Source organism: Amblyomma mixtum, chromosome 3, assembly GCF_055824585.1.
Source record: "Amblyomma mixtum isolate Tamu chromosome 3, ASM5582458v1, whole genome shotgun sequence".
Lineage (NCBI taxonomy): Eukaryota > Metazoa > Arthropoda > Arachnida > Ixodida > Ixodidae > Amblyomma > Amblyomma mixtum.
In genome coordinates this window covers 139,916,131-139,942,642 of record NC_143014.1, presented here as the reverse complement: position 1 = coordinate 139,942,642, position 26,512 = coordinate 139,916,131, and the positions used below count along the sequence as shown (strand labels likewise).

At 45.1% G+C, this 26,512-nt stretch overlaps 1 protein-coding gene across 1 annotated transcript in view; it reads right to left on the bottom strand.

Annotated features, from left to right (window-relative positions):
* Positions 1 to 26,512, bottom strand: part of LOC149352154 (bone morphogenetic protein receptor type-1B-like) — a 40,918-nt gene that overhangs the window by 10,827 nt on the left and 3,579 nt on the right. The window contains exons 2-9 of the mRNA XM_089581310.1: positions 22,086 to 22,270; positions 17,661 to 17,772; positions 14,859 to 14,973; positions 13,029 to 13,173; positions 8,614 to 8,806; positions 7,433 to 7,624; positions 6,637 to 6,742; positions 1,814 to 1,989 (exon numbers count right to left, since the gene is read on the bottom strand). Of these exons, the coding sequence (XP_089437436.1) occupies positions 1,814 to 1,989; positions 6,637 to 6,742; positions 7,433 to 7,624; positions 8,614 to 8,806; positions 13,029 to 13,173; positions 14,859 to 14,973; positions 17,661 to 17,772; positions 22,086 to 22,270 (1,224 nt within the window). The remainder of the gene's footprint in view (positions 1 to 1,813; positions 1,990 to 6,636; positions 6,743 to 7,432; positions 7,625 to 8,613; positions 8,807 to 13,028; positions 13,174 to 14,858; positions 14,974 to 17,660; positions 17,773 to 22,085; positions 22,271 to 26,512) is intronic.

Here is a 26,512-nt window from a genome sequence, read left to right as displayed (position 1 = left end):
AAAATGCAATTATTTCTTGGTTCCAATAGACAAGGATTATGCAGGAACGGTGCATAAGCCCTGCCACTTCGCTGCTGCCTCCTTTCCATTAACAGCTGCTCAGGCAGATGGGGAGCAGCTGCAGGATGTTTAGGACATTCTGTGGATGCAAATGATCGCAATAACCACAAAACCTTGCAAATTTGAAAGAAGCATGCTGCCCTTATTGAAGAAGAAGTAAAAAAAAAAATGGCAATCAACGATGTACATTTTTTTTCTCCCGTGCTTCGTGGCTACTAAGTTTTTTTCCTGAAGACCCGTGAAAAATATAACCCAGGGGCTCTGCTGTATAAGTAGTACCTGCAAAATGCTAAATTTGAGAGACAGCTTGCAACTGCATCAAATCAATGGATAGAAAACAAGGTGTTCTCTTTCACATAACTATGCTATATTCAGCGGAGTTTGTTGTAGGGCTGTTATAACTTTGCCAACATACATTGATTGTTAGGGTTGTCACATTTAATAACTGACATCTCTGTAGCCTTTTGCAAACTTTGCAACAGAAATTGAACTAGAAAGCTCAAATTTGTGTCCTCCGCCCATGAAACAAGTTATCTTTTGAATACAATGGGCATTATTTAAATAAGTTTAATGGCTGCCTCACAACACTAACAAATGTCCCGCATATTAACATGAAAAAATAATGCTGCATGCTTCTGCATGTGCACTATATAATAGTCAAAAACCTTTGTACGAGTACTTGCAGAGTTTGCACACCAAGAGTGTGAATAAAAATTATGCATGGCCTCACCAAAAAAATGCTGCAACTTAATAACTGCTGCAAACAACCAGCGGCCAGGCTCTTTCTGAACACTTGGCAATTATACTGAGTATATTAAAGGCCATGTGCAAGCACAGTGGGCCTCTGTTCAAAAGAAAAAAAAAAACACAAATTCAACTCTACCACTGCATTCACCGTAGCTGTGAGGGAGCAGCCTCTCATGGATACTGTGACCTGTTCGGACCCATTAACCTTCTGCCAGCACAACACACCTTCCATGAATGCTTAACAACTCGTTACAGCTGGCATGCCACACCTTGCGAACCTGTATTACAGCGCTAACTGTACAAGGGAAAGTAGACAAGATTTGTGTCATTCAGCATTTGCACTGCTTCTGACAACACAGGGTTGACGCATGAAACCACAAATAAAAAAAAATAGCACCTGCACTCTTCTGCTGTTAGAGGTGCTGATTATTGGCATAAGAAAGAGCACTTCTCATCCCTTCTACCCTATCTTCTCCTGTCAGATGTCAAGCAAGTTTTTTTTCCCTCTCCATTCAGGGGTTTTAGGGCTGCTGAACTATGAGCCGTGCATGACAACATTGGAGCCAGCCATGCTGGCCGAGCAAGGTGGCATGATCATCACTTCAATGCACATATCCCCTAACGTGTCCCAATACTCTATCATTAGCTTCCCCGCTTCTCTATCAGCAAGTCCAATCGTAATCAGAATGGTTGTTCTGCTGGACAATTTCAATTCAGACAAAAACAATTCATCAATGATCTAATCCAGCAAAAACTCTTGGAAACAAATCCCTCTGACCCCACCACTTCATCCAACATGTGCATTTTCTTGATGAAGGTAAGATCCATAAGATCACAACAGTCTCACTACGTGCATACGAGAGACAAGAAACTCGCACACAGGTATTTGATGCGTGTGCATTATTTTTTGTAACCAATACCTGTTGTAAAACTGCATTTTTTTTTTGTTCCTGCAGTAGGCTCAGCATGTGCCAGGCACAGTTAGGCCCCCCAACAGTGCACTCACCATCCACAATGCACCGCAGCGTGATCTCCCAAAGCACGAGGCCAAATGAGTACATGTCAGCCATGCGGTACGAGTCAAAGTGGCTGGGGACAAGTGTCTCATCTAGCACCTCAGGAGCCATGTAGCGTTTGGTGCCCACGCGAGGGTTCACAGCAATGTCAAGTTCGTTGGCTTCACTGCATGGAAAATGGCCGGCACAATAATAAAAAAACAATACCTCTAGCCAAAACGAAAAAAGGCTATTTATATCCACAAAAGCACTAATGAATAGAGTTGCTTCGGCAAGATGAAGGACTGCGCTTGTTCCTTCTTTTTTCTTGCCTGAATAGTAAAACACTGCATTTTACATGCAAAGGGTCTCGGTGTCATCCCCACTGGTAACAATAGCTTTTCTGCTACAGTTGAACCTCGATATAACGAACCTCGATAAAACGAAGTTCACGATGCAACAAACTTTTTTTGTTTGTTTCTTACTCCACTGAAATGAATGCATTTTTTCCCTCAATTTAACGAAGCAGTTTTGCGCCGCACTTTCGGTCCAACAAAGTTTTCGAGAGCACAAAAAAAAAAAAAAAAAATTCGGGCAAATTCCACCACTTTGTAAAGTTAAAAAATTTTTACCTGTAAAAATTTGGAGCTTGCTACTGCTACCAACGAACAAGCAGCCACATTATGCAGATGCTCTCGAGCAAACCTCAGGCAAAAATAACAGATTTCATGACCGCACCATGAAGTGGGTTGCCTTGTGGAAAGCTCGCACAACAAAGGTTTCTCGCTTGTGAACAATGTTTGATATAACTTATGCCCATCTTGCCTCGTCACGATGGCTAAGCAGTAAGGGCCCTCAACACCTGATCAGGAGTTTCATTCGCAGATAATATACCGTATTTACTCGCATAATAGGCGCACTCGCATAATAGGCGCACCCCTAGTTTGGGCGCGAAAAATCATTTTTTTTTATTTCCGCGCATAAAAGGCGCACCCCGAACTTGGCACTGTGATCAATACTGTATTTACACGATTGCAAGCCGACGCCTCGCCACCCCCCGCTCCCCAATCTTTATTTTAACAAAGCTTTTGCTGAACTGACTACTAGTCCTCACTAGTGCTGCTGCGGACCCACAGCACGTACAACGACATCGCGTAGAACAGCCGCACACAGTTTTCAGGGATGCTCACTTTAAGAGTCTGTTTGGAAAGCTTCATCTCCAGCCGGAAACGTTCCCGACTTAGGCCCGCGAAAACCTCGGCGCTTGGAGTCGCGTACGAAAATTTAGGGACGCCGCAGTCGCAACTGCCCCACTTCTCGGCCACGTCGTATTTTCCGACCTGCCGCATGCTAGCCGTGTTCGAGAGCAAACTCCCAGCCGTGTAGCTGTTAAGGTGCTTGGCCGTCGAGCTAAAACAGCAACACTCCGCGGCAAAGCCATAAACCACGATGAACTATCGCGCTACCGCAGATCCCGGCACTTGACAGAAAAAAAAAAAAAAAAAAAAAAACCGAGCTGGAGATGCTGATGGTGATATGGATAGCGAAAGCTCGCGGCGCGGCGGAGGAAAACGATGATGATGATAAGCTCTACCTTGGGCGCCCTCCGTGGGTGGCGTCTGGAAGCTCCTGTGCGCGTGTGTGGCCTCCGCGATCAAGCGCCCGTTGCGCGCAGCCAGAGCCGATCGCAGAGGCCTCGGCGCGTGCATTCCGAAGGCTATTCCCGCGTGGGTCGTGGAAAGTTTCGGTGCGGCCCTTACACGGATCTCTTTTTTTTTATATTTTCTTCGGGAAAACGGGGTGCGGCCCGTACACGAGTGCGTTTACGCGGTGTGTTCAATTTTGAGAGTCGAAAAATTTCCGGAAATTTTACCCCGCGTAATAGGCGCACCCCGAACTTTGAGCCGGATTTTCTGGAAAAAAAGTGCGCCTATTATGCGAATAAATATGGTAGCCACAAAATGAGCCCGCAGAAATAAAAATATGCATGGATTATTTGCTGCTACGGATTACTACGTATTACACCGCCGATGGCAGAGTGACAAGCCGCCACAGGACTGGGTGAAAGGCACTCCACACGTTGGTCGACTCCGCCCACCGTACGGGGAGAATTAAAAAAAAAAAAAAGGCGAGAGCCGGACGTTAATTCGATTTAATTTGGGAAATCTGCCACACAAGGCAATAAATCGAAGTTTCTAAGAATGCTCGGAACGTGTAGATTGAGTTCCCGCAGCAAAAAGACGAGTTCAGATTACTCTTCAGTGCACCTTTAACAACGTTCCATCTGGCTTGGGTATTGGCAGCAAGTGTGAATGAGGTCAGAAAAATCGAGCAGTCAGTTGCAGTGCGTCCGAAATTTCAGGCGCTCTTATACACTGGCCGTATGGCCCGGGTAATGGTGCCACAAAAAAGTCCAAATAATCAGGTATGTCCGAAAAATCAGGGGTCCGAAATCAGTTGGCGACTGTAGTAATCGGAGATGCCAGTAATCCAACCCACTAACAACAGCACACCACTCAAAGAGACAGCGCAAGGCGGCACTGCACGCAGTCAATTAGTAGTTGCGGGAAATGCTAGGGGTTCGATGCCAGCGCCTCCGCTAGGTGCTGCCTTGACGACGGCCGGGCTGCAGGGGAGCGATAAGCACACGTACTGCGGCCTCCAGTCTGGCCGTCCCTTGAGTGTACCCTGACAAGTGCAGAGAGCACGTTACTTTGAAATTGGTATCCACACCTGCGTTGCAGTGAAGCCTGCCTTCACATCTGCAGGCGCATGCTTCGGCGATCTAAAAGCTGCACCATGGACTCGTCTTTGTGCTGGAAACACTGGGGCTGGGGTGCATCACATATTGAGCACCAGCATCACTCTGTGGAGCCGCCATGTGGCGCGAAGGGGTCACCACTTCACCGGTTTGTGGCAAACTTTGGACTGGACATTTCCGCACAGCAACCCAGATCTTCGAATTAACCGGGCTGTTGCAGGGCACCACTTTGAATTATCTGGTCAAATTTACATTAGAAATTATGGGACCGCAAAAATTCTTCGAATTATCTGGGATTCGAATGAACCACTTTCAAATTACTGAGGTTTTACTGTATTCCTAAAGTATAGTTGTCAATAAATTAACTGCTATAATGCGAGTGTGTATGTTAAGCAAATTTTGCACAGTGAAGCGTGTGTGCTTTCGAAGATGCTCGAAAACATTCAAGCAGCACACAAGTTCTTTCACTGCTTCTATTCGAAAGCTTCCCTTCAGCAGAAACCCTCCCAGCACGCACCAGAAAACACAAAACACACCCAAGCCCATGAGCTCGCAGTAAATTGCATCTGAATTGTTGAGATGGCCTAAAGCAGCAACTTCTGACTGCCAAACATAAAAGTTGCCGCCTTTTAAGCTGTCTAAGTAGTAGTCCTTAAAAAGGAGACTAACCGGTCCTGAAACATCACGACTCCCCTTCAGATGTTTGATAAAGTTACTTCTGCCACATTTTGAATTTTACTTTGTCAGAGAGGTTCTTGTGAAAAATATTTAACTTTCAGAACTGAATATGCACAGTGGGATTCACAGGCAGTGGAAGGCATCATACATATGACACTGATATACTGCTCCTGAACACAATACCAGTGCTAATAGTAGCACCGTAATATAGCAAATACTCGCAAAAGGCAAACATTTTCTCCTTTTGGAAACAAGCAGAGTCAATCTGCACAGTGCTGCCACATGATAAGTCAAGACTAGCGGATGCAGAGGTGAGCAGATACTGAAGGAATGTTATTATACAGCATGATAAGGCACGGGTACATTATACACCTAAGTACCGTAAAAACCCGCGTATAATACGAGGTTTTTTTTCCCATAATTAGCGTCCTAAACTTTCGCCTCGTACTATTTGCGGATCCGAACAAAAATTTTCGAAGTTGCTCGAAGTTTCAGTTTCGTTTTTGCGGCGTGGCTACGGCTTGACTTTGCTACTGGCGCATGGCTACGGCTTGGCTTCGTTACTCTCGACAAACGACGTCACGACGTCGTTTCTTTGTTGATCCGCTGGGTGCGTCAGGGGGTCGCGGTGTGCCGTGCGCCTGTTGACAACGCACGTGCTCACATGTAAGGCACGCTTCGTGAAGTGGATATTGTTTTAGAGAGCACGATGTCACGGTCTCGAAAACAGTACTCGGCTACTTTCAAGCGATTTTGGCGGCGGAGAACATCGGCAACGGTGCGGCCGGGAGGCAGTTTGGTGTCGTCGAAGGAAGCATTCGTGGATGGCCACAACAGAAAGAAGCCCTTTTCGCGTGCAGCGGAACGCGACAAAGCTTTCGCGGCCGTTTGATGGTTGTGTAAACAAACCGTTCAAGGACGCAGTCAGGTGGTGCTACGCAGAGTGGATGCGCTCAGGTGAGCCTGCAGTGACGCCAACCGGGCGGCTGAAGCGGGCTTAAGAAGTGCGGCATCTCGAACGCCCTCGATGGCACGGAAGATGAGTACATTTGGGATGATTTGTCGGACAAAGAAATGTCCGAAGAAAGCGCTACTGAAGAACAAAGTAATTGAACTGAAGTGCAAGATGCGATTTGAATAGATGTCTTCTATGAGCTTGTGTTACTCGTATTATATGCGGGTGAAACTTTTTTTCCCATTTCGCGTCTCTAAAACTTAGCCCCGTATTATATTTGGGTTCGTATTATATGCGGGTTTATATGGTATGTGTGTACGTGCTATGTTGAGCCTACATAAAATAGGACGGTCTCCTTAAACAGAAGGTGATGGCCTGCCCATACAAGCGCACCATCACAGACCTCAATAATCAAAAAAATGTTTTTCTTTCTTACGGACCTGCTGAACCGCACTGCCAAGCCGAAGTCTGCTATGGCACATGTGCCGTCCTTTTTGACCAAGATGTTCTTGCTCTTGATATCCCGGTGAGCAATCGCAGGCTTGCCTGCACAGGATGGGGCAAAGCACTACTTCACATCTTACAGGAGAACAGCAGCTACACATGCAGCAGTGCCTCAAGAAACCAAACAAGCATGTATTCCATTCCCGTTTCCTGTAAAATACTGCCAAAACAGCACTTTTCAAAAAAATATAAATGGCACTTTGTAAAGTTACTGCTGCAACCTGCCCCTTTATTCTGCACCATACCAATGTGTCTGGGTATTTCTTAATGCATTTATATATTTTTAAAGCATAACAGAATTAATCTCATGAGTACTCTGACAAAATTTCATTGCTATATCTATAAAAACTGTTTTCTAGTAAATATTTTCCAGCCCACTAGTTAGCATGTCTTGGTTGTAATCTGATGCACTACACCACTGACAATGCTGTGCCGAAAAAAGTGCTACTCTAACTCAAAAAGCCGATTTTTAAAAATTGTGTAAAGTCATGGGTGAAACACCCTGTATGTTAGCACAGTGCACAATATACAAGCACAGATGTTTCAGGCACATAACTATGCAGTTAGTCAAATCAATTATGCACCGTGAAACGACAGTGTTTATGACCCTTTGAAAAGCTTCCATAGAAATCAAGGTGGCTCTCAACATTGGTTTGAAAATGAGACTGCCAACTTTCCTCCAACAATCCAACCTCACATGCAGAACACACGCTGGCATCTGGTGCTACCTACCTTGCTTGCCAATGATCTCAATGTGCAGGTGAGACAGGCCGCATGCAGCTGAATGGGCCAGCCGGACAGCATCATCCGGATCCAATGCATGTGTAGACAGGTAATCATGGAGAGAGCCACGCTCGTGGAAGTTTGTAATGAGCAGCATCTGGGTCCAAGAGCCCGTGCCTCGGATGTCCGAAGCAACAAAGCCTGCACACAGGCACTTATATGCAACAGATGGCATGCCAACGGCACTTAACTTCAGCCTTGAAGTGTTCTAACCTCAGGGATGAAATGCGAGCACCCCACAGGCGACTCTGTGTTTCATGAAGGGTTCACATACAGTCGAACCCGGATATATTGAATTCGAAGGGGATCAGAAAATAGTTCAATAGAGCGAAAATTCTATATACAGATACAGGCTAAAACTGCACTCCCGATCATAACAAATTGTGGCTTACCGTTTGGAACAGCCGCGAATCACACAGTATGGGCACGCAATGTGAAAACGCTTTATTTCGCGGAAAAAATATCACTAATTTTGGGCTGTTTTTTTCTCTGGGAAACGAAGTTCAAAACACTGGTCTTGATCTTCTCGAGACTGTCCAGGTGCGACAGCCCAGTGCCTTCCATTTCGCCGCAACAGCGCCGAATCAGGCTGAACGCTGACGCCAGTTCAGTGGCTGTGCACGGACGCGTTTCTTCGACAACATAGCTGCCCTCATCGTCGCTAGAATCGGCGTCTTGAACGCCAGCTCTTCCGGCCACAATGTCCTCATCAGCGAGGTCAGCTACCGCTTGAACTTAGCTGTCAGTCACTTCGGACGGAACAGCACCGGGAAAATTGGACAAGTCGCGAAACGCGTCGTCCAAGCACTCATCGTCATCTTAATCTTCCGGACATTCATCTCCGGCCACTTCAAGGCCTGCCTTGCCAAAACAGTTGGCTACTGTTGCTTCACGTCACGCGTTAATGTATGAAAAGGTATTCACTATAATGAGAATTTTGAAGCATTAACTCTAGTAGGGTGCTGAACGGGAATAAAAAATACTTCATTGTAGCAGTTTTCATGTTGGCAACTATCATGGCACATTTAGTACCAAGAAGATGCCAATGACTTTTCAGAGCGAGGGAACAGAGCTCTTTTTGAGATCTGTTGTAGCAAAATATGCATACAGACAGAAGCAAAAGGGCTTACCCAGGATATTGTCATGACGCAAAAGCATGGTCTGATAAATGTCAGTTTCTCTCAACCAGCTTGCCTCGTCCGTGGTAAAGAAAACCTTGACGGCAACATATTCTCCCCGCCAATGAGCTTTCCAGACTTCTCCGTAGCGCCCTTTTCCAATGCTTTCAATCATCTGTATCTGCCTTGCAATTGTGCGTTGAACCTGCATTATCACAGCGAAAAATAAAACTTTTCTCAAGGGACATGCGCACTGAAGTAGAGCTGCAGTGTATAGGTATATTAAAGGGTGTGTGAATATTCAAGACCAAATCTTCAAATGAATAGCCATTAAAATAACTTTCCAAAACTGCACAAAAATACAAGGATGGAAAGAGAAAAAAAAAAAGGCACACAGCAAAAGACACACCCAGAGCAGTGTGTATGTCTTCTCATTTTTCCATCCGTTTCCTCGTGCAGTTTTTGAAAATTAACGATTCCACCAACTAGCCAGCCAGAAAACTCTGCTACAAACAATTTTGTCCAAATGATAGCTTGCACTCAGTTTCATGAACAATTCAAACAGTGAACAGTAGTCAAAACTTAACACAAGATGAGGGAAAAAAAAAAAACATACTGCGTTGTGTTGGTGACTGGGAAAGAGCATTACATAAAGAATAAGTGTGACCACACGGAATTGGAAAAAATGGTAAGGCACTGCTGATAACAGCAAGTCTTGTGAACTGAAGCATGTTTCCTCCCTCTATGTCAACAAGTTTCGCAACGTTCTGGACGCAACGTTCATGCCCAAAATGGCTGCTTCAAGTTAGCAAAGCTGTTCCTGAGACCTGTAAGCATAAAAGCAAGAAAGCAGCTATGGAACAAGCCTTCTTTGCAGAATGTTTTGAACTAGGCATGGTCTCAGCATATTCATGATAACCAGTTGCTTTGTTTCTTGGCATGTTTCAGCCCTGATCAAGGTAGCCACAATAGCCTGAGGTCCGTGTGGGTAAGTGTTAAATCAGAGACCTGCATGGCACATATACAGCGGACTCTTGTTAATTCAAGCCAGATTAATCTGAACTGTGGTTTATTTGAACGATAATGCTATGGTCTTCCACATATCAAGTGAATTAAAGGCCCTTCCCTTAATTCAGACTTTGGGCAATTCAAACTAATTTTCTCTTCAAATTCTAACTATCAAAAGCTGTCTCCATCTCTTTTCAGGTTACCAACAACATGGGCGCACCCAATGTATTTAGGGGAATTTCCCACAGTAGAGAAGATTCCAACAGATTCTAACCCATCGTGCGCACCTTAGCACAGTGCTACTAGCTGTCCTGGTTAGCTCAGTTGGCAGGGCAACTGCCCAGGAGAGGAGATGATAGAATGACCTGCCTTTGTTGTGTTGCCCCTGAGTTGTGTTGCCCCTCCAGCTTTAAAGGTGCAGTGAAGAGGAATCGGAACTCATCTTTTTGCCGCGAGAACTCGATCTACACAACCCGAGCATTCTTAGAAACTGCGACTTATTGCCCTGTGTGGCCGATTTCCCTAATTAAATCGAATTAACGTCCGGCTCCCGCCTTTTTTTTTTAATTCTCCCCGTACGGTGGGCGGAGTCGACCAACGCGTGGAGTGCCTTTCACCCAGTCCAGTGGCGGCTTGCCCCTCTGCCATCGGCAGAGTAATACGCAGTAATCCGAAGTAGCAAATAGTCCGTGCGTATTTTTATTTCTGCGGGCTTATTTTGCGGCTATATTATCTGCGAATGAAACTATTTAATCACGGAAACCTAAAAAACAAAATAAAGCGAAAGCAAAGCCTCCACGGAGCTGGCTGAAAGGCACTCCACGCGTTGGTCGACTACGCCCACCGTACAGGGAGAATTAAAAAAAATAAAGGCGGGAGCAGGACGTTAATTCGATTTAATTAGGGAAATTGGCCACACAGGGAAATAAGTCGAAGTTTCTAAGAATGCTCGGAACGTGTAGATCGAGTTCCCGTGGCAAAAAAACGAGCTCAAAATCCTCTTCACTGCACCTTTAAAGGGACACTGAGAAGAAATTCAAGTTGGCTTGTATCGATAGAATACCAGCTCCTGATTACAAAAACGCCACTAATACTGACAACAAAGCTCTTGTAACGTAGACAAGAGCAAGAACCAAAATACATGTATCGCTGCCACAGGCCAAGCTCGCAAGTACAAGCGTGATGACGTCATAGGACAAAACAGTGTTGCTAGAACCAATGCTTCTAGTAACACTGGGACATGAGAAGCCACGAATCACTGAGGCGCAGCCAATGCATGCGCAAATCTCCTTGACGTCGCCAGATGGCGCCACGTACCCAGCAGCTACGCGCGCCTGCAGCATCGGGACCAGTCAGCGCCTGCTCACCGGCGGTAGGCGGGCTCCTGGTATTCCGCTAACGGTAACAAGGTACACGGTATGCTAAAGGCGTCTATTTGCGAGAACTTCGTTGACGACTTCGAGAGCGGGATCCATCGTAACGCTGGCAAAACACCGGTGCAAACGTAAACGAAGCAACGCTAGCGACGGCCAATAGATGCCTTCAACGTGCGGCCGGCGGTAGCTTTCTTTTCGGCTGCTGCTAGGCCGCATTGCTGGCCGCCAGAAATCACGGAGTCTGCGTTACATCATGTTTCATGTCATGTTTCACGTCACTTAGTCCTGTGTCGTCATAGGAGAATCCCAAGTTTGAATCAGAGCGGCGGGAAAAACTTTTTCAACTTCGAATCCAAATTTCTTAGAAATAAATGCATCTTTTGCTGCCGGCCAAGTGGCAACAAAGCCATGAAATGCCAAACTATCGGATTTTGCTTTAAAAAAATATTAATAGAGCTCTCCTCACTGTCCCTTTAATATGTAGCAATAAGGCTGTGCTCAAGCAGATGCCAATTACACCTTTAGTTTATAGTGGGCTCACAATGAGCCTTCCCCGAAATGCACATCAGGCTTTCTCTCAAATCTTGTACCCTGTTTTCCCACTTTTTTTTTTGTGTGTGTGTGTGTGTGTGTGGGGGGGGGGGGGGGGGGGAAGAAAAGATGTGTAAAATCGGGTTTGGTGGCAAATTTCAGTTCATAAGAATGAGAATGCACAAATGAGATGAGGCCATGGAAGATGACAACGTGTCCATGCAAACCCTTTGTCTTCAAACGAACTCAATGCCCGACAGGACGTCTGCCTGCTCTGCACAGAGGGAACCGAAAGGCCTGGATGACTGCAGATTTATTTCGCGAGTTCCTCACAAACCTGGACCGTAAAATGGCATCCAAAAACCGAAGGATTTTACTTTTTGTCGACCAGTGTTCTTCCCACCCAAAGCAAATGACCTTCAATAACATCACAGTCAGGTTCCTGCCAGCGAACACTATGCGATCAAAAACGCCAGCCATCTGCAGCCACTAGACACGGGAATCATTCGCAATGTTAAGCATGACTTCAAAGGACTCTTAGTGACACATCTTCTAGCGAAAATTGAGAGCAAAGATGTGAATTTGCGAATAAGTCTGTTAGACACAATGCACTTCCTAGCCATGTCTTGGGACAATGCGACTACAGGCGCAATCTCGAATTGTTTTAAAAATGTGGATTTAACATGGTACCTGATGTGGCTCCTACGGGAGATGATTAATCAAGAGCCCAGTAAGGATTTCACGATTGAAGGCCGAGACAGTCTCGCAATTCAAGCTTCGGCTCGCGACTTCTTAACTGCGGATGATGACGTTGCTACATGCGGGTTAAGAACCATGGAAGAGTTATTCAATGAAGCAGACGAAGATGAACTCGAGAAGCCTGAACCAACCGCCATCACTGGCAGAAACCTTTCCCGCTCTTGATGTCCTGCGCCGCACCATCGGTGCCGGCAAAGTGAGCGACGAAAACGCTGCATGGTTTTACGCGTTTCAAATGGGGCTGGTGAGCGACATCGAGGGCAGGAAAGTGCAGAAGTGCATTAGAGACATTTACAGCAGTAAGTAGTTAAGCCTAATAAAGTTTTTGTTGTTAAAGTTGGCTTGTTTTGGATCATACGAATTTAGGATGATAGCAATAGTTTGTGTGCTGCCGAGGAATTCGTATCATCGAGATTCTGCTGCAACATACTGTGACAACTGCAAATAAATCACAGGTACATAATAGAATGATTACAGCACCATGGAAGGTGTATTTCTATGCATTTTTCTAAACCAACACTATGTGTTTAGTAAGTAGCCAAATTAGCAGACATCCTTGGACCATACCAGTGTTTTTACCATACGAGAGTTTTCTACAGCGGGGTTCTGCTGTAAATGAAAATTGAGACTACTTACATGTGTGCCTATGTTCTAAAAATAAGGACAAATTTCTCAGAATCCAATCAGGCACGAACTAGCGACTGCGAAATGAGTCATGCAGGAGTAGCTACCCTCTGCTTGCATTGCACTCACCAGCTGAGGCAGGCCCGATCCGCTACCAGAAGTGATAGAGTGCTCAATAAGATCTTTGAGACATGGTCCTCCTTCATCAATGGGGAGGAATGGCTCATGGCATCCAGAAGCAAAAAAGCTGCGGCTCTCCAGTGCCTTCTTGTGCCTGTAGAGGGAGAAGAAGGTCAAAAGGACTCTCTATGATGTTCGCAAAGGTGCCACCGCTTGCATGTTGAAAGTCGTGCTACTGAGCTTAGCATAATTCTTTTGAGTTAAAGTGTATGTGTTTACAGTGTGAAGAGTTTAATGGTTGCTTTAAACCAGACTATTTTTTTTTTCCCTTTGCACTACATCTATGGGAAGCTGAACAAGGGCCCAAATGTTCAGCTTATCTGAGAATTCAACCACCACAAAAAGAGTTCACAGCAAGATCCCCCCACCCTGCCCGCATTTTTCATGCCGCATAACAACATCCAGACCCAGTTGCCAACCAAAAATTTTGACTCGTTCTTTTTCAGATGTACTTGATTATTCTGACTTCATAGGACCACCCACAGGCCACCTTAAAAGGGTGACTGAAATTTTGAATGTGTTGCGACCGATCACTCATTTTTTCACAGTGCATTTGCACTCACTGGAGCACTGCAACCAATAGCTTAGCTGCCATTTAATTTGTACAGTAGAACCTTGTTAATCTGAACTTTAGGGGGAAAGAAAATCAGTTGAAATAAGGCCCGTTAAATGGCGGAAGCAGCACCTTCCACGAGCTGACATGCCAAATGCACTGCACATGTGCTACTGAGAGCTCGTGTCATTGTTGGATATCTTTTAGCGCATACTTGATAAGAAGTCACTGTTTGTGGAACTTTTCGTTGCCACGTCCTTTCACCCCAAAGCAGTGCTGCACGTGGCAGCCTTACAGCTATGCCACAACCATGAGTAGAACAATAAGGCGGGGCACTTTGAAGTGGTTCGCGACCACATACACCAAAAAACACATAACTGGAAATTTCCCTGCAAGTCATTGAAGAGTGTAAACATTAACATATCACCAGTTTCGAGGTTGCTGTTTCATTCCAAACACCACAAGCCAACATTGAAGAATAACCTGCCTCAGGCATTTGGTGGCTCTGCATTCTACTTCTGCAATCACAGCACAGTTTCTGCTGTGGTGCATTCACTGTTGCTCCTAGAATTTGCTTCATTAAATGTGCTCACCGATGACAAGCCAATGGCAGTCCAGCAAGTGAACACTGATGTCACGAACGCAGTCATTATCTGCTTCCGAGTACATGAATTGCACCAAGATTCAGGGTGGTGCAAAACATCAAAATGTGCAGGAAATAATAACCCTTCCTCTAGCCACTTTGCATTTAGAAGCAGAAGTAAAGAGGTTTCTTTCAAACTAAAGTTTTCAAACACTTCCGCAGTTCACGGAGAGCCCCGAAAATTTGTTGCTGACTATTGATAGCGAAGTTGTGGTGAATTGCAAACATAAAACTTCACTTCTCAATAACAACAAAGAAGCTACAGGTGTTGAAGCAAACCACTGGCAAAAAAAATCCACGTTCATAGAATGCAACAGCTTGGTTTCAGAACCAAGGCATTCTCCTATGCACAAAAAAAAAAGGGAAGAGAACAGCACATAAAAATGTCCTCAGTTCCAGCAGCATTTCACTCAGGCTGCATGGTTTACCCAAAACATTTCAACCTGCAAGTCAGTAAAAAATGTCACCCCCCCAAACTCCCAAAAGATCAAAGCAAAAGAAAAGAGAAACAAAAAAAGGAAAACAATAAGAAACAATGTGTGACTGGCCTGAGCACCACCCCCTGTATCCATCTACATCTTACCTTGTGTAAAATATGTAGCCAATCAAAACGAGGCACAGTGCCACACCCAGTACAACGATGAAGATGACAATCTGCAGATAAGGATCCTTGTAGAGGTACACTGTTGGTCCATATTCTGCAGGAAGGCAACAATTCATTTATTCATTCATTCATTCATTTATTAAGTCCTCAAAGGCCCCATTTAAGGGGTATTACATGAGGGGTGGGCGGGGAGTACGGCAGTTATGACAAAAGAAAATGATTTTCGATGGCAGTCTTGAACTGTTGAAGATCTTCAAGGGAAGCGATATGGCCGGGAAGGTCGTTCCAGTCCAGGGCAGCACGGAGGAAAAATGATTTTTGGAACGTTGTGGTATGGGCGCGCTGGGGGTAGACTGCTCTGAGATGGCTGTGACGGGATAAACGATGGGCTGGGCGGATGAGTGCGTTGTTCGGTGGCAAGCTGTGAAAAAATGTATGATAAAGAGAAAGGCGAGCTAGTTGACGACGGGATGCTAGGGTACGAAGTTCAAGTCGAGATTTTAGTCCAGTTACACTAGTGCGATATGAGTACTCTGAAAGAATAAATCGTGAAGCGCGATTTTGAATAGATTCCAGTAAATTCGACAGGTTGGTTTGGTGAGGATCGAATATAGAACTGGCGTACTCTAGTTTAGGTCGGACAAGTGATATATAGGCAATTAGTTTGACGGAAGGGGGTGCTATGGAAAAGTTACGCCGTAAGTAGCCAAGGACGCGATTGGCTGAGTTAGCTATATTAGTAACATATTAGTATTAGTTGGACGCAGGCGGCGAGCTTCTGTCGGTCGTTGTTATGTCGTTCGCAACGGCGCGTCGCGCGCCCGACAAGTAGCAGTCATGCTGAGAGCCCGCAACAACTCTACCTGCAGAAGCCCTGACCGTGAACCTCCCGAACCCGGTTGTGGACTTGAGTCATCATTTCCAAGGGGTGGGTTGACTTGCGGCCCCCTCCGTAAATTATGCCTAATCCTCTTTCACGCTTGGGGAAAGCATTTTTCTGCCGTGAAGAAGAGAAGCTCGGAGCCGAGGTGCGCCACGATAGCTGACTTGTTCGTAACGAGTTCATGTAAACAGAGAGGAGATGGGCTGACCTTGCTCAGCTAGATTCTCCGATTCAAACCACCGCTGTAAACACCACCTAGATAGGATCATGTAAGCAAGGCTATATATATATAGCCACTGATACTGGAGTCACGGAGGATGGAGAAGCAGAACCGAAACCGGTCCCAGGTCCGTGACCGATCTACGACCACGTGCTGCAGCTTAATGGAGTACAATAACATGTGCAAATAATTGGAGAACTTTGTTTTACTTTCTGAATTTTTCATAAAGATATTATTTTAGAGAAAATGAAAGTTAAAAATATCTGTACATTTCTAAAGATCTTAAGATGACGCAGTCGAGTAATGCGTGTGCCGGCCGACAGCGTCGCATGGTCGTTTCATGAGAGCAAAAAGGCAGTCATTTCGAACGGGCTTTATTCAATGCAGACTACATATTGAGCCGAAATATTTAGGAATCAGCATGTCTAGTATTTATGGAAGCAGCAAAAATTAAAACCAGGCAGCTTCATTTTCTTTTCAAGGGAAAGTCCGACGCACACGTTAGTGTTCCATTTTCAATGAAACGAATAACGTCCAACTTCTCTTTCACTGTCAGTGCGCAATACTTCGGTCAAGTAGGTTTCGGCACAGTGCCGACCGTTTGCACACACACTGACGCAACAACAGTTTTACACTTTGCACAGTACCAGCTCGGAACAAAGGACGCCACCACAAAAAGGCGTGTTGGCAACTATCAACACATCCACAATGCAACGGCACGCAGTGCGAGGCTAGCGCGAGGCGGTGAGGTCGCGAGGTGACATGGGTAGGGTGGATGGTGATGGTTACTGTGATGGGCTCGCAGCAATATTACTCGGCGATGCGTTCATGTGCAAGAACACAGAAGCGGCCGACGCTTCGTGGGCTCATTGACATGGGCATCGCCGCACTCGCGGAACATGGCCAAAATGCTGTATTGCCAGCGGTTCGCATGTTGATAATGCTTTTCGGAAAGGCAGAAAACGTTTTGCGTCACAGCATGGCGCCTGCCAAACTGCGACGGCAAGTATGCATTAAGCGGCAGGCATTTCATGAGCCACCAGCTACCACGCCTTAAGTGGTCAGCCAATAGTACATGAGTTTCAAAGGTGGCTAAGCGGGGGAATTCTCACAACTACGTTTTAGCCACAACTACTTGGTAGACGGGTATGTATTAACGAGGTATTACTGTACCAATGAGAACATCTGGTGCAGAGTGGCTTTGCCAAAGTCACATTGGCAATGATACTGATATCCATGCTGACATTTGCAGTTCTGCACCCACCATTCAACACCCCTATTTATGAAGTGGCAGCTAACTACTACAACTGGCAGGCATGTGCACAGCCACCATCACCTCGGTGGCACAGCTGGTGTCCATGTGTGGTGCCGCTAGATGTGTGTTGCACATATAAAACCACCGGATGTCAGTGAGCACCGCCCCTCAGTACCAGCTGTGTACATGCTGCCACATGTGCTCTCCTCCTTGCTACTCCTCACCTAGAAATGGGACATTGATGCTGATGGTGCCAATGAATACGCAAAAACTGAGGGAACTAAGCAAAGACAGTATCACTGTAAAAAGGTAGCACGAATGCATGCAAGCAGCTATAAACCTGGATGTCACACAGAACACAGGATTGATAAAACATGGCATTGGTGCGCACAACAGACAAGGGGCTGTAAGAAATGCACTGACCGTCATCAGTTCTTTTATGGTACATGGGCTTCAGGTACTTGTTGCATAGGTCACTCTCTCTGCAGCACGCAATGGATTTTGGCAGCTTGTGAGGCACAAGGTGAGCCTTGCACTGAAAGGAAAAGAATTCACAAACGAATCACCACAGAGCAACTTCACAGAGACTAGTCTTGAAAACACCTTGCTCGAAAGTCTTGCATGTATTTCTATGATGCCAACTGGTATGAGATGCTCTCGATAAATTTAGTACAAGCAGAAAAAATGAGAAAGTCATAATGACAAGCTTTCTATGAGGATCCCATGATAAAAATTGGAATAAACTATCATGCATCAGGAGACATCCAATATATTTCTTTTATCAACAGTGCTGTTCACATGAAATCCTCTTCAAGTGAAGTCAACAAATATTTAACGTAACTTCTGTCATGTGCTGTTAACAATTAGAACTTCATGCCAAAGCCAATAGAACAACAAGGCCCACACTTCAGTGGCGGGCCGAGAATGAATATGAAGCACCTGGCAACAAGCATAAAAATCTCTGCAGACAAATGCTGCTGCACCTTGCTTGCTATGAAGTGAAGCTCCCACAACTGGGAATGACCCCACAACCTCGGTGCGCAACAGCACAATGCCACAGGCACTAATCCATCATGTCCTGTGTCATGCTGCAGTCAAGCTGAATTCAGTATCGCATGGAGCAGCACCTTCAAAGCACAAAACTGAGGTCACATAAATATACAGCACATGAGAGTCCCCTTTACATCATTCAACTGCTTAAAAATCTAGTGTGCAACTGACAAACAAGCATTAAAACAGACTGTCCTTGTATGGATGCTTCTCGAGTGACCTTAATAGTGGCAAAAACAAACTTGTTGACGAAAAGATTCAGGCATTAAGCTATTTGAAAGCAAAACAGAAAAAGAAATTTGATAAAAAAAAAAGCCTGCTAAAGCTACCTTTTCACAAGTTTCAGTGCTAGTGGCAAGGCCACAAATGACAGAAATGAATGCGAAACAAAGAACGGCAAAAATAACTACAGTAATAAAAAAACTGCAATGAACTGATGGAAAACAAAGGAAAAAAAAAAGTAGAATAGAACAGAAAAGCTGGCTAATACTTTTGCCCGCTCTTCCTTTTCCAAAATGAGCCTGGTTAGGGAACACTTGGAGACATCACTTTCAGAGAGCCCCACTTAGCCGAAGCAGCAGAGCTACATGACAGGAATAAATTTGTGGCTCCGCATACTTTCTTTCAAGAACCCTTTGAGGTCATATAGCTGTTGGGGGCACTAAAAAGGATGTAGGTGTTGTTACTGAGCTGTTCGTTACACAAAGGTGCACAGCATAAGGCTGCTTGGTAGCTGTTGGGAACATGTGAAAAGGATGCACTTGGCTGTCGGCTTCACTCATCCATGTACTACTGGGGACAAAAGTCTCCAGGAAGTGCAACCACCTATCTTGGCGCAGAGGTGCAAAGCACGCCAATGTTCCGCTGATTTCACGAGCACACATTATAGAACACAGGAGCAACTTTCACCTCTGCAAGTGAGGCCTGCAACCACCGGCTGATAACAAAGCTACACACATTGGTCGCCAATTGTGTGTCCTGGGGAATTTTGTCCCCGACAGTACCGTGTATATATATAAAAAAATTACATGACAGTTATCATTAAAGAAAAAAAAGAGCGAGTATGATCTGACCGAGGGGCAGAAAACCTTTTGTTCATTAGCTGCTGCCACAGCCTTGTAGCAATAACCAAATAAAGCATAGGTCAGTCAGGCTTGGAGAAAGCTTCTCTACCAGGCAGTGAACTTGTGTGCTCGCATTTATAGTAGCAAAAACAACTGTAACTTTGAATTTACACACTGCCTCGCTAACAAGTTTTGGCGCTCTCCAATTCATTTGAAACACATTGCAAACAGTCAGAAGTGCCCCACACGATGTACCAGAAATCCCAAGATGCCTCTTTGGAATAGTGGCTCTTTGTTAGTGCTGTTAGCAGTTGTCAAAAAAAAACTGATAATAGTAATTAAAAATAAACGAAATTGTGCTCAATGCAGGCGTTTTTTCCAAATCATGCAACAAATACATTTTGCATTAAGTAGCATGCAGCACAGGTGCATTTGGCCCTACATCTGAATGCTTTAGGTTTGAAGTGAGTATAAGGCAGTGCGAAAGAGATAGTAACACATTTCACACTAAAAGCCAACCTCAATATGCCTTTCTTACAGACAATGCCTCACTCACAGTTATAATACAGCTATAACACTGGACAGCAGGAAAACGTCCCGTGAATCATGAGCTGCACGCTGAGCAGGGTTGCAGGATGTAATCTGTCAATGGTTTTGCAGCAAGAGGCCGCTACTTCACAGTGAAGAATCTGGCCAGTGCAGTGGCTTCCATGCATTTTTTTTGTCATATCGTTTGTGCCGTGAGAAGTGGTGGCGAAATCATCGTCCGCTACACTGACTACTTTGTGAAAAATTGAAAAACATTTCGTAGCTTCAGCACAGCACCAGTGACACTGCAAATCAAGTAGTTGCTCTGACCCTGTACATGGTGAAGAATGAAAAATGGTACACACTAACCAGTAAGTATGTGGTAAGCCATCTTGGATTATGCAGCGAATGAACACATTATGCTGAATTCCGCTGGTAGATATGCAGCAGCCTTTTTTGCTCCATGGCGGCGAATGCATGTTCCATTGGCCTATCTTGATAGGATTCAGGAGTTTCACTAGTCATTCGGAGCAACTAGCTACACAGCTAAGCTCTCTCTCCTAATCTGCTGTAGTTGATCTGGAACTATGAGGGTGCGGTGCCATCACTTCCGGAGTGGCCAGGCCATGTTTGCCCATTTTTATTGCAATTCGAGACGTGTATGGTTAACTATTGGTATCTGTTAGCATTTCTGATGGTGTCGTCAAATCGAGGAGTTACGCTTCTTTCCCCAATTAATTCCGAAAGAAGTTGAAGGAGCTCAGAGATCAGAGCCAGCGACTATGGCGAAATTATGTCCCCTCAGAGGTTTTTATTAAAAAAATGTTTCCTGAATCTCCTCACAAATGCTCTAAAATAACCAGATACATCTATGCCACAGAGCGCAACAAATCAGAAAAAGCAGTATGCACACGTAAGCAGGGAGGCTCATTCCTCGTGTTCAGCCCTAGTTGTCGTTGCCCACTGGCCATAGCAAAACACGGCGCATCTCACAAGCTCTGGTGCAGATTCAGCACGCCACTCCAAATAGACCAGTGAAAATTGCCTTATAATCAACAACGGCACAGTCAGGGATTCGTCAGGCCTATGTTTAGACTGCAACATCATGAGGCAGAACATATTAATGAGTTTATGCTGTGCTCACTGGCTGAACTTGACACAAATCGCACAAGTTTGTCTTCAAATAGTTAAATAGCCACTTTTCCGTGCACTGAAACTGCTCTCAAATTGAAGCTGTTCCCAAGAACCATGACCTCATTGTTAGTGCAGCTAGCCTGACAAATATAAAGAGCATTCCATTGTCAATATTGATGACAAAATCTGAACCGAGAGCGCTCAATTCCACAAACTGCTTCACTGCCTATGACGGAATGTGCTAGCAGAAAGTGGTGATGTCTGGAATGTTCTTTGCAGAAGAGCAGATGGCAGCCTGCAGTGGACACTGTGCGATGCCAAAGTACCACAGAAATGGACTCTGCAGAAGACAACCCAAGACTGGTGCCACAGAGTCAAACAGGACCATTTGCCTGTAATGTAAACTGTCATTTTCTCTTTCATAACACAACAAAAAACCTTAGATGATCCTTTCGATGCACATGGCAGAGCATGCATCAGCATTGGGGCTCTCCTCCGACGGAGCAGCCACTGCAGCTGACGGGTTCACACCGTGAGAATTGTGTGATATGCCGTACCGCCACTCTTCTCTACTGATCCAATCTAGCAATTACAGTGCGACACGCTGTACCCCCTCCTTTCTCCCCACCCTCGACTGATTGGCAACCCTGGTGTCCCCTTGCCACCCATCACATCCCCCTCTCCATTTTTACTCTGCCAACAAAGGTGGCAGGCCTGTTTCCCGATAATAGGCGTCCTAGTGAAAAACTTGCATTTTGAGGAAAGGAAATGGCGCAGTAATTGTCTTGCATATCAGGGGACACCCGAACTGCGCCGTAAGGGAAGGGAGGAAGGTGGAAGTGAAAGAAGAAAGAAAGAGATGCCTTAGTGGAGGGCTCCGGAATAATTTCGACCACCTGGGGATCTTTAATGTGCGCTGACCTCACACAGCACAGCACATGGGCACCTTTTGCGTTTTGCCTCCGTTGAAACATGGCCGCCGCCAACGCAGTAAAAAAAAAAGAGCAAAAGGTGTGAACGAAAAAAACGAGGAGCAGCGGTAGCTTCCTGGCTTAAGTGCCAAGCCACATACCCACATAATGCTGCCTTCTTCAGATGGTAAGCAGCCATATGTTCGTTCAGGTTCTAGTTGCCCAGTTTCTGGATTGAGAACCTCCTCAACAGCACTGAAACAGTCACTGTCTGGTGGAGCAGCACATGTACCATTGTAGGAGCCATCAGGGCAGCTCCCGAGGCAGTAGCATTCCAAAGCATTCCCTGCAAAGAAATCACAGAAGTTAATGGTGCTTCAAGTGAGTGGCATATCAAGTTGGCGCCAAGCAATTACATACTTGTCTAAGATGTGCTGGCATTAAGAGCACTTTTACTGCACGTGTTCAACGCCAAGTAAATGCCATTAATGAAGGGGTCAGTGAACGTTCTTGATAGAGTAGTAGTCTGTGACGAGCCTGTCTAATATATGCTCCTGGTGTGATGACTATAAGAGGCTAACCTGTAGGTGAGCAACAAAGTTGCCCTGGCACCAAAGATATTTCCATGACAGTGTGTACGCAGCTTTGCATCACCGCAGTAAGGTGCAAACTAAGAGCATGATAAGTAGTTGGTGCAGCATGAGCAGGAGTGAGAAAACACATACACGTTAAAATGAAATGGAAGGGTTCTCATGCTTGAAAAGAGCTAAACAAAACCCGATAACGCAGTAATACATTCTGTAAAACTGATGCAGCTGAAGCAAGGATTCCTCCGTCAAATCTAACCAACTTTATGCAGAACACCGCTGAAAAAATAAAAAAAAAATCCAACTAGTTTTTGTCTAAGTATGATGTCGGCACTCAAAAGCAACCCTTATGTGATAAGCGAAAATCCAGACGCCAGAGCAGGAAGCCTTTTTTGCCTAAACGCAGCCAAAACACTCCGGCAGTAGCCCTTATGTTACACTAGCATCAAGATGATAAGCTGTTTAAAGGATGCCCACAAATCCTGCAGGGACAATCATTGTCTGCAAGAATGTTTCACAAAATGTTTCAGCTAAGTAAAACTAGTGCCATTTCTGACGAGCTTATCCCATGCACATGGGATATACGCAGGGCGTAGTTTCAGCACAATGATTTAAACGCACATGTATTCACATGCTAAGAGAAAAATGCAAAACCACATATCAAGCATGTAACATGACCAGCTGACCACAGCCATTGCCCCTTCAATACTTTCCAGTTCCTACAAAAACGTGCCAACAAAAACATGCCTCTACAGCGTCACTACTTCCCTCTTGCACTGTCCACAGCAATGGTGCCAGGCAAAGAGGAGACCGATGTACTAATTGATGTGCGTTTTAAATAACACTTGCTCGGAGAGCTGTACCCAAATAATGAGTATACAACAACTAAACACATATGAAAGGGACACAGAGGAAGAAGAGCAATCATACAAGCGTCACATGTTTTTCTGTGCCCACGCTTTTTTTGATGCACTACATGAAATACGCTCACCAATTTCCTGTCAATAAGCCAAGCTAGGGTGCCTTGGCAGTTTGAAAGCTTGCATCAAAACCTCTATGATGACACACCTGCAGCCCACATAGGAATTTCAGGGGTTTTATTTATTTCTAGAGTTCGGAGGTAAAAACTGGGTGAAAAATTTTCCGCTCTAACATGGGTACAATTCAGGTTATTCATCAAAAAGCTCTATAATTCAAGTTTTTCTGGACATCTTTTGCAGCAAAAAAATTGTACTATTAGCGTCTGTTTTAACGTGGGACAGAAGACTCTGAACTTTGCCCTCATTATATTCATGAAGACTATAAGTGGAAGGTGTATTCAGAAAAGCGACTAAAAAAGCAGATTTTTTTCCTCATTTATTTCAATTATATTGCCGCATACGTTACCATCTCCTGCCTTCATTTAACACTGCAGCGACACATGCACGAGTAGTGCTTGATACAATGATGCCAATAAGACATCTGGTCGGTAGCTATTTTTGGCCTCTCATTTCTAAAACACACGCTTCCAACTTATCCTCAAATTAAGCCAGGTCATAACAAGCGCTGAAAGAGGTTTAACATTATAAGTTAACTGAAAACACCCAACTGGAATAAGTACACGATATCCACTAACTATCTTGCGAGGCCTTTAGGTTTATGCATTAAAAAACCTGGTTCGCTAGGAGGGGCACCTTTGGTCCTACCCGATATTGGTCCTACCTGGTCCTACCCGATATTTAAGGAATCCGTTCGAAGTGCAAAAATTAGGTCAAACCAGATTTTATCCAAAATTGAAAGGCCCTAAGTGCATGTCTGTTTGCTCAACATCTATTCTTAACAATACCCAAGTCCCCACATATCCTTTGTTAACACAAGGAAATAAGTCTACTGGTATGCTGTGGCTGCCGAGTCATGCTGCTCCTTAGTACAAAGTGCCCGACCTGCCATGGTGGCTCAGTGGTTAGGGCTCTTGGTTGCTGAGCCTAAGGATGTGGGTTCGGAAATAACAGCCTATTGGTATGCTGTGGCTGCCGAGTCATGCTGTTCCTTAGCACAAAGTGTGTGACCTGCCACGGTGGCTCAGTGGTTAGGGCTCTTGGTTGCTCAGCCTAAGGATGTTGGTTCAATCCCAGCTGTGGCAGCCATGTTTCCATGGAGGTGAAACGCATAAGGGGCCATTGTGTTGTACGATGTCAGTGCATTAAAGATTCCCAGGTGGTAGAAATTATTCAGGAGCCGCCCTATAGAGCTCCCCTTTTCCCTCTTCCGCTTTTCACTTCCTCCTTCATCCCTTCCCTTACGGCGAGTTGAGGTGTCCACCGAGGATTGCCACAGTAGCTGCACTCTTCCTTTCCTCAAACCAATTTTTAAATTAATAAAAGGGTGGAATCCAGTAGCCTTCAGAAATCGATATGATGTGTGTAGCCTGAACCAAAACCACTTCCTAAGTTGTACTGGCAATAAATTGGTGGCATTCTTCAAAGGTGAAGAACCTTCACACAGCTTGCATACTCTCCAGAATTGATGTAGGGTAAGTCACCAAGAGCTGCTTCCCCATGTTGCACTAGTGATAAGTTTGCAGTGCCCTTCAAAGATCATGGACTTTTGTTACTTTAGTAATAGACAGAAATACCTGATGTGCTATTTGAGTTCATCTACTGGTATGTTTTATGAATTAGTGACCACGCATTAGAACATCTTACTCTAATAAGCCCCAACACAAATCAGGCAAAAAAAGAAGTTAGTGGGACAGGTAGGCATTTTACGAAATTCCTGTTGACATCAGTCTTCATGACAACTGGACACCCACCACTACGTCCTGCTACACGAAGTTATGAAATAGAAAGAGTATTCAAGAAATATTTGTGGGAAAGGAAAAGGACAGAGTCTTTTAAGACTATCCATTGCACCTGCAGCCAATACTGAGAAAAAACACCAGCACTGCAAACACAGCATAACAAACATGCGCTTCAGACAGACCTATGTCATATGCAGTCTAGTCACAATCTACACGCTTGAAGCACTGCCACCACTGCATGCACTCACTAATGGAAGAAGACCACCACATAGACACGATAGCAAACATTACTGCACAGGCAGAACTGCATAAGTTCGCGAATTCTTTGCACTGAAAAACACATGCGACTGAAGTACACAAGTGGATAGCAGAGATCATGTACAGGTGCCGTCAAAAGTAAATGGAAGGCAATATTAACGAAAAAATTTAATCACTCCCCCCAAATTCATGCATCCTTGAATACATATGTGCAGCCTAATTGTGACTGTGCGAATTGCGCTGCGCACCAACCAACATGGACCATTTTGCTTCGAATTTAAAGAAATTAAAATTTTTGACAAAGTTGCATTACATTTACTTTTCACGGCAAGTGTACCATCGCACGCAGTATGACTTGCAACGCTCCCGAGTATGCCGCAGAGCACTGGGGGGCGAGCTCACAGCGAAGCATGTGACGTGTGTGAAAAAATAAAGGCGAGGGTTTGGCCATTCCTAAGATGCGCGTTGCCCCTGAGCTAGGGCATTCCAAGAGCACTCATCGGCGTACCCGTTTATCGCTTCAATGCTAGTTTGCGAGAGGAGGAGGAGGATAAGGGAGGGCTCAGGGGCGACACACATCTCTGGAATGGCAAACCCTCGCCTTTTTTGCCTTGCTGCGAGATCAGCCGCTAGAGCGCTACGAAGAAGGTGGCGCGTTGCAAGTACTATGGCGTGCGATAGTACACTCGCTACCCTATACATATGTACAGCTCAAAAGCTTCATGACACTTTTTTTAATACTTTATGTTCCTACAATCATTAGGCATGAAGATTCCTTGGACTTTGTTTGAGGAGAGTGATGAGAATCATGACAATGGATGCGCTTGTTTACCTTCAACTGTCAGGCACTGTCAAGGCACTCAAAGCCTTCACATTCTGCGCCACCTAAAACTATCAGGGCTGCAAGCCACTACTATGTAAGCAAGGTATGTGCAAGTACGCATTAGTGGCCAGGTATCTGCAT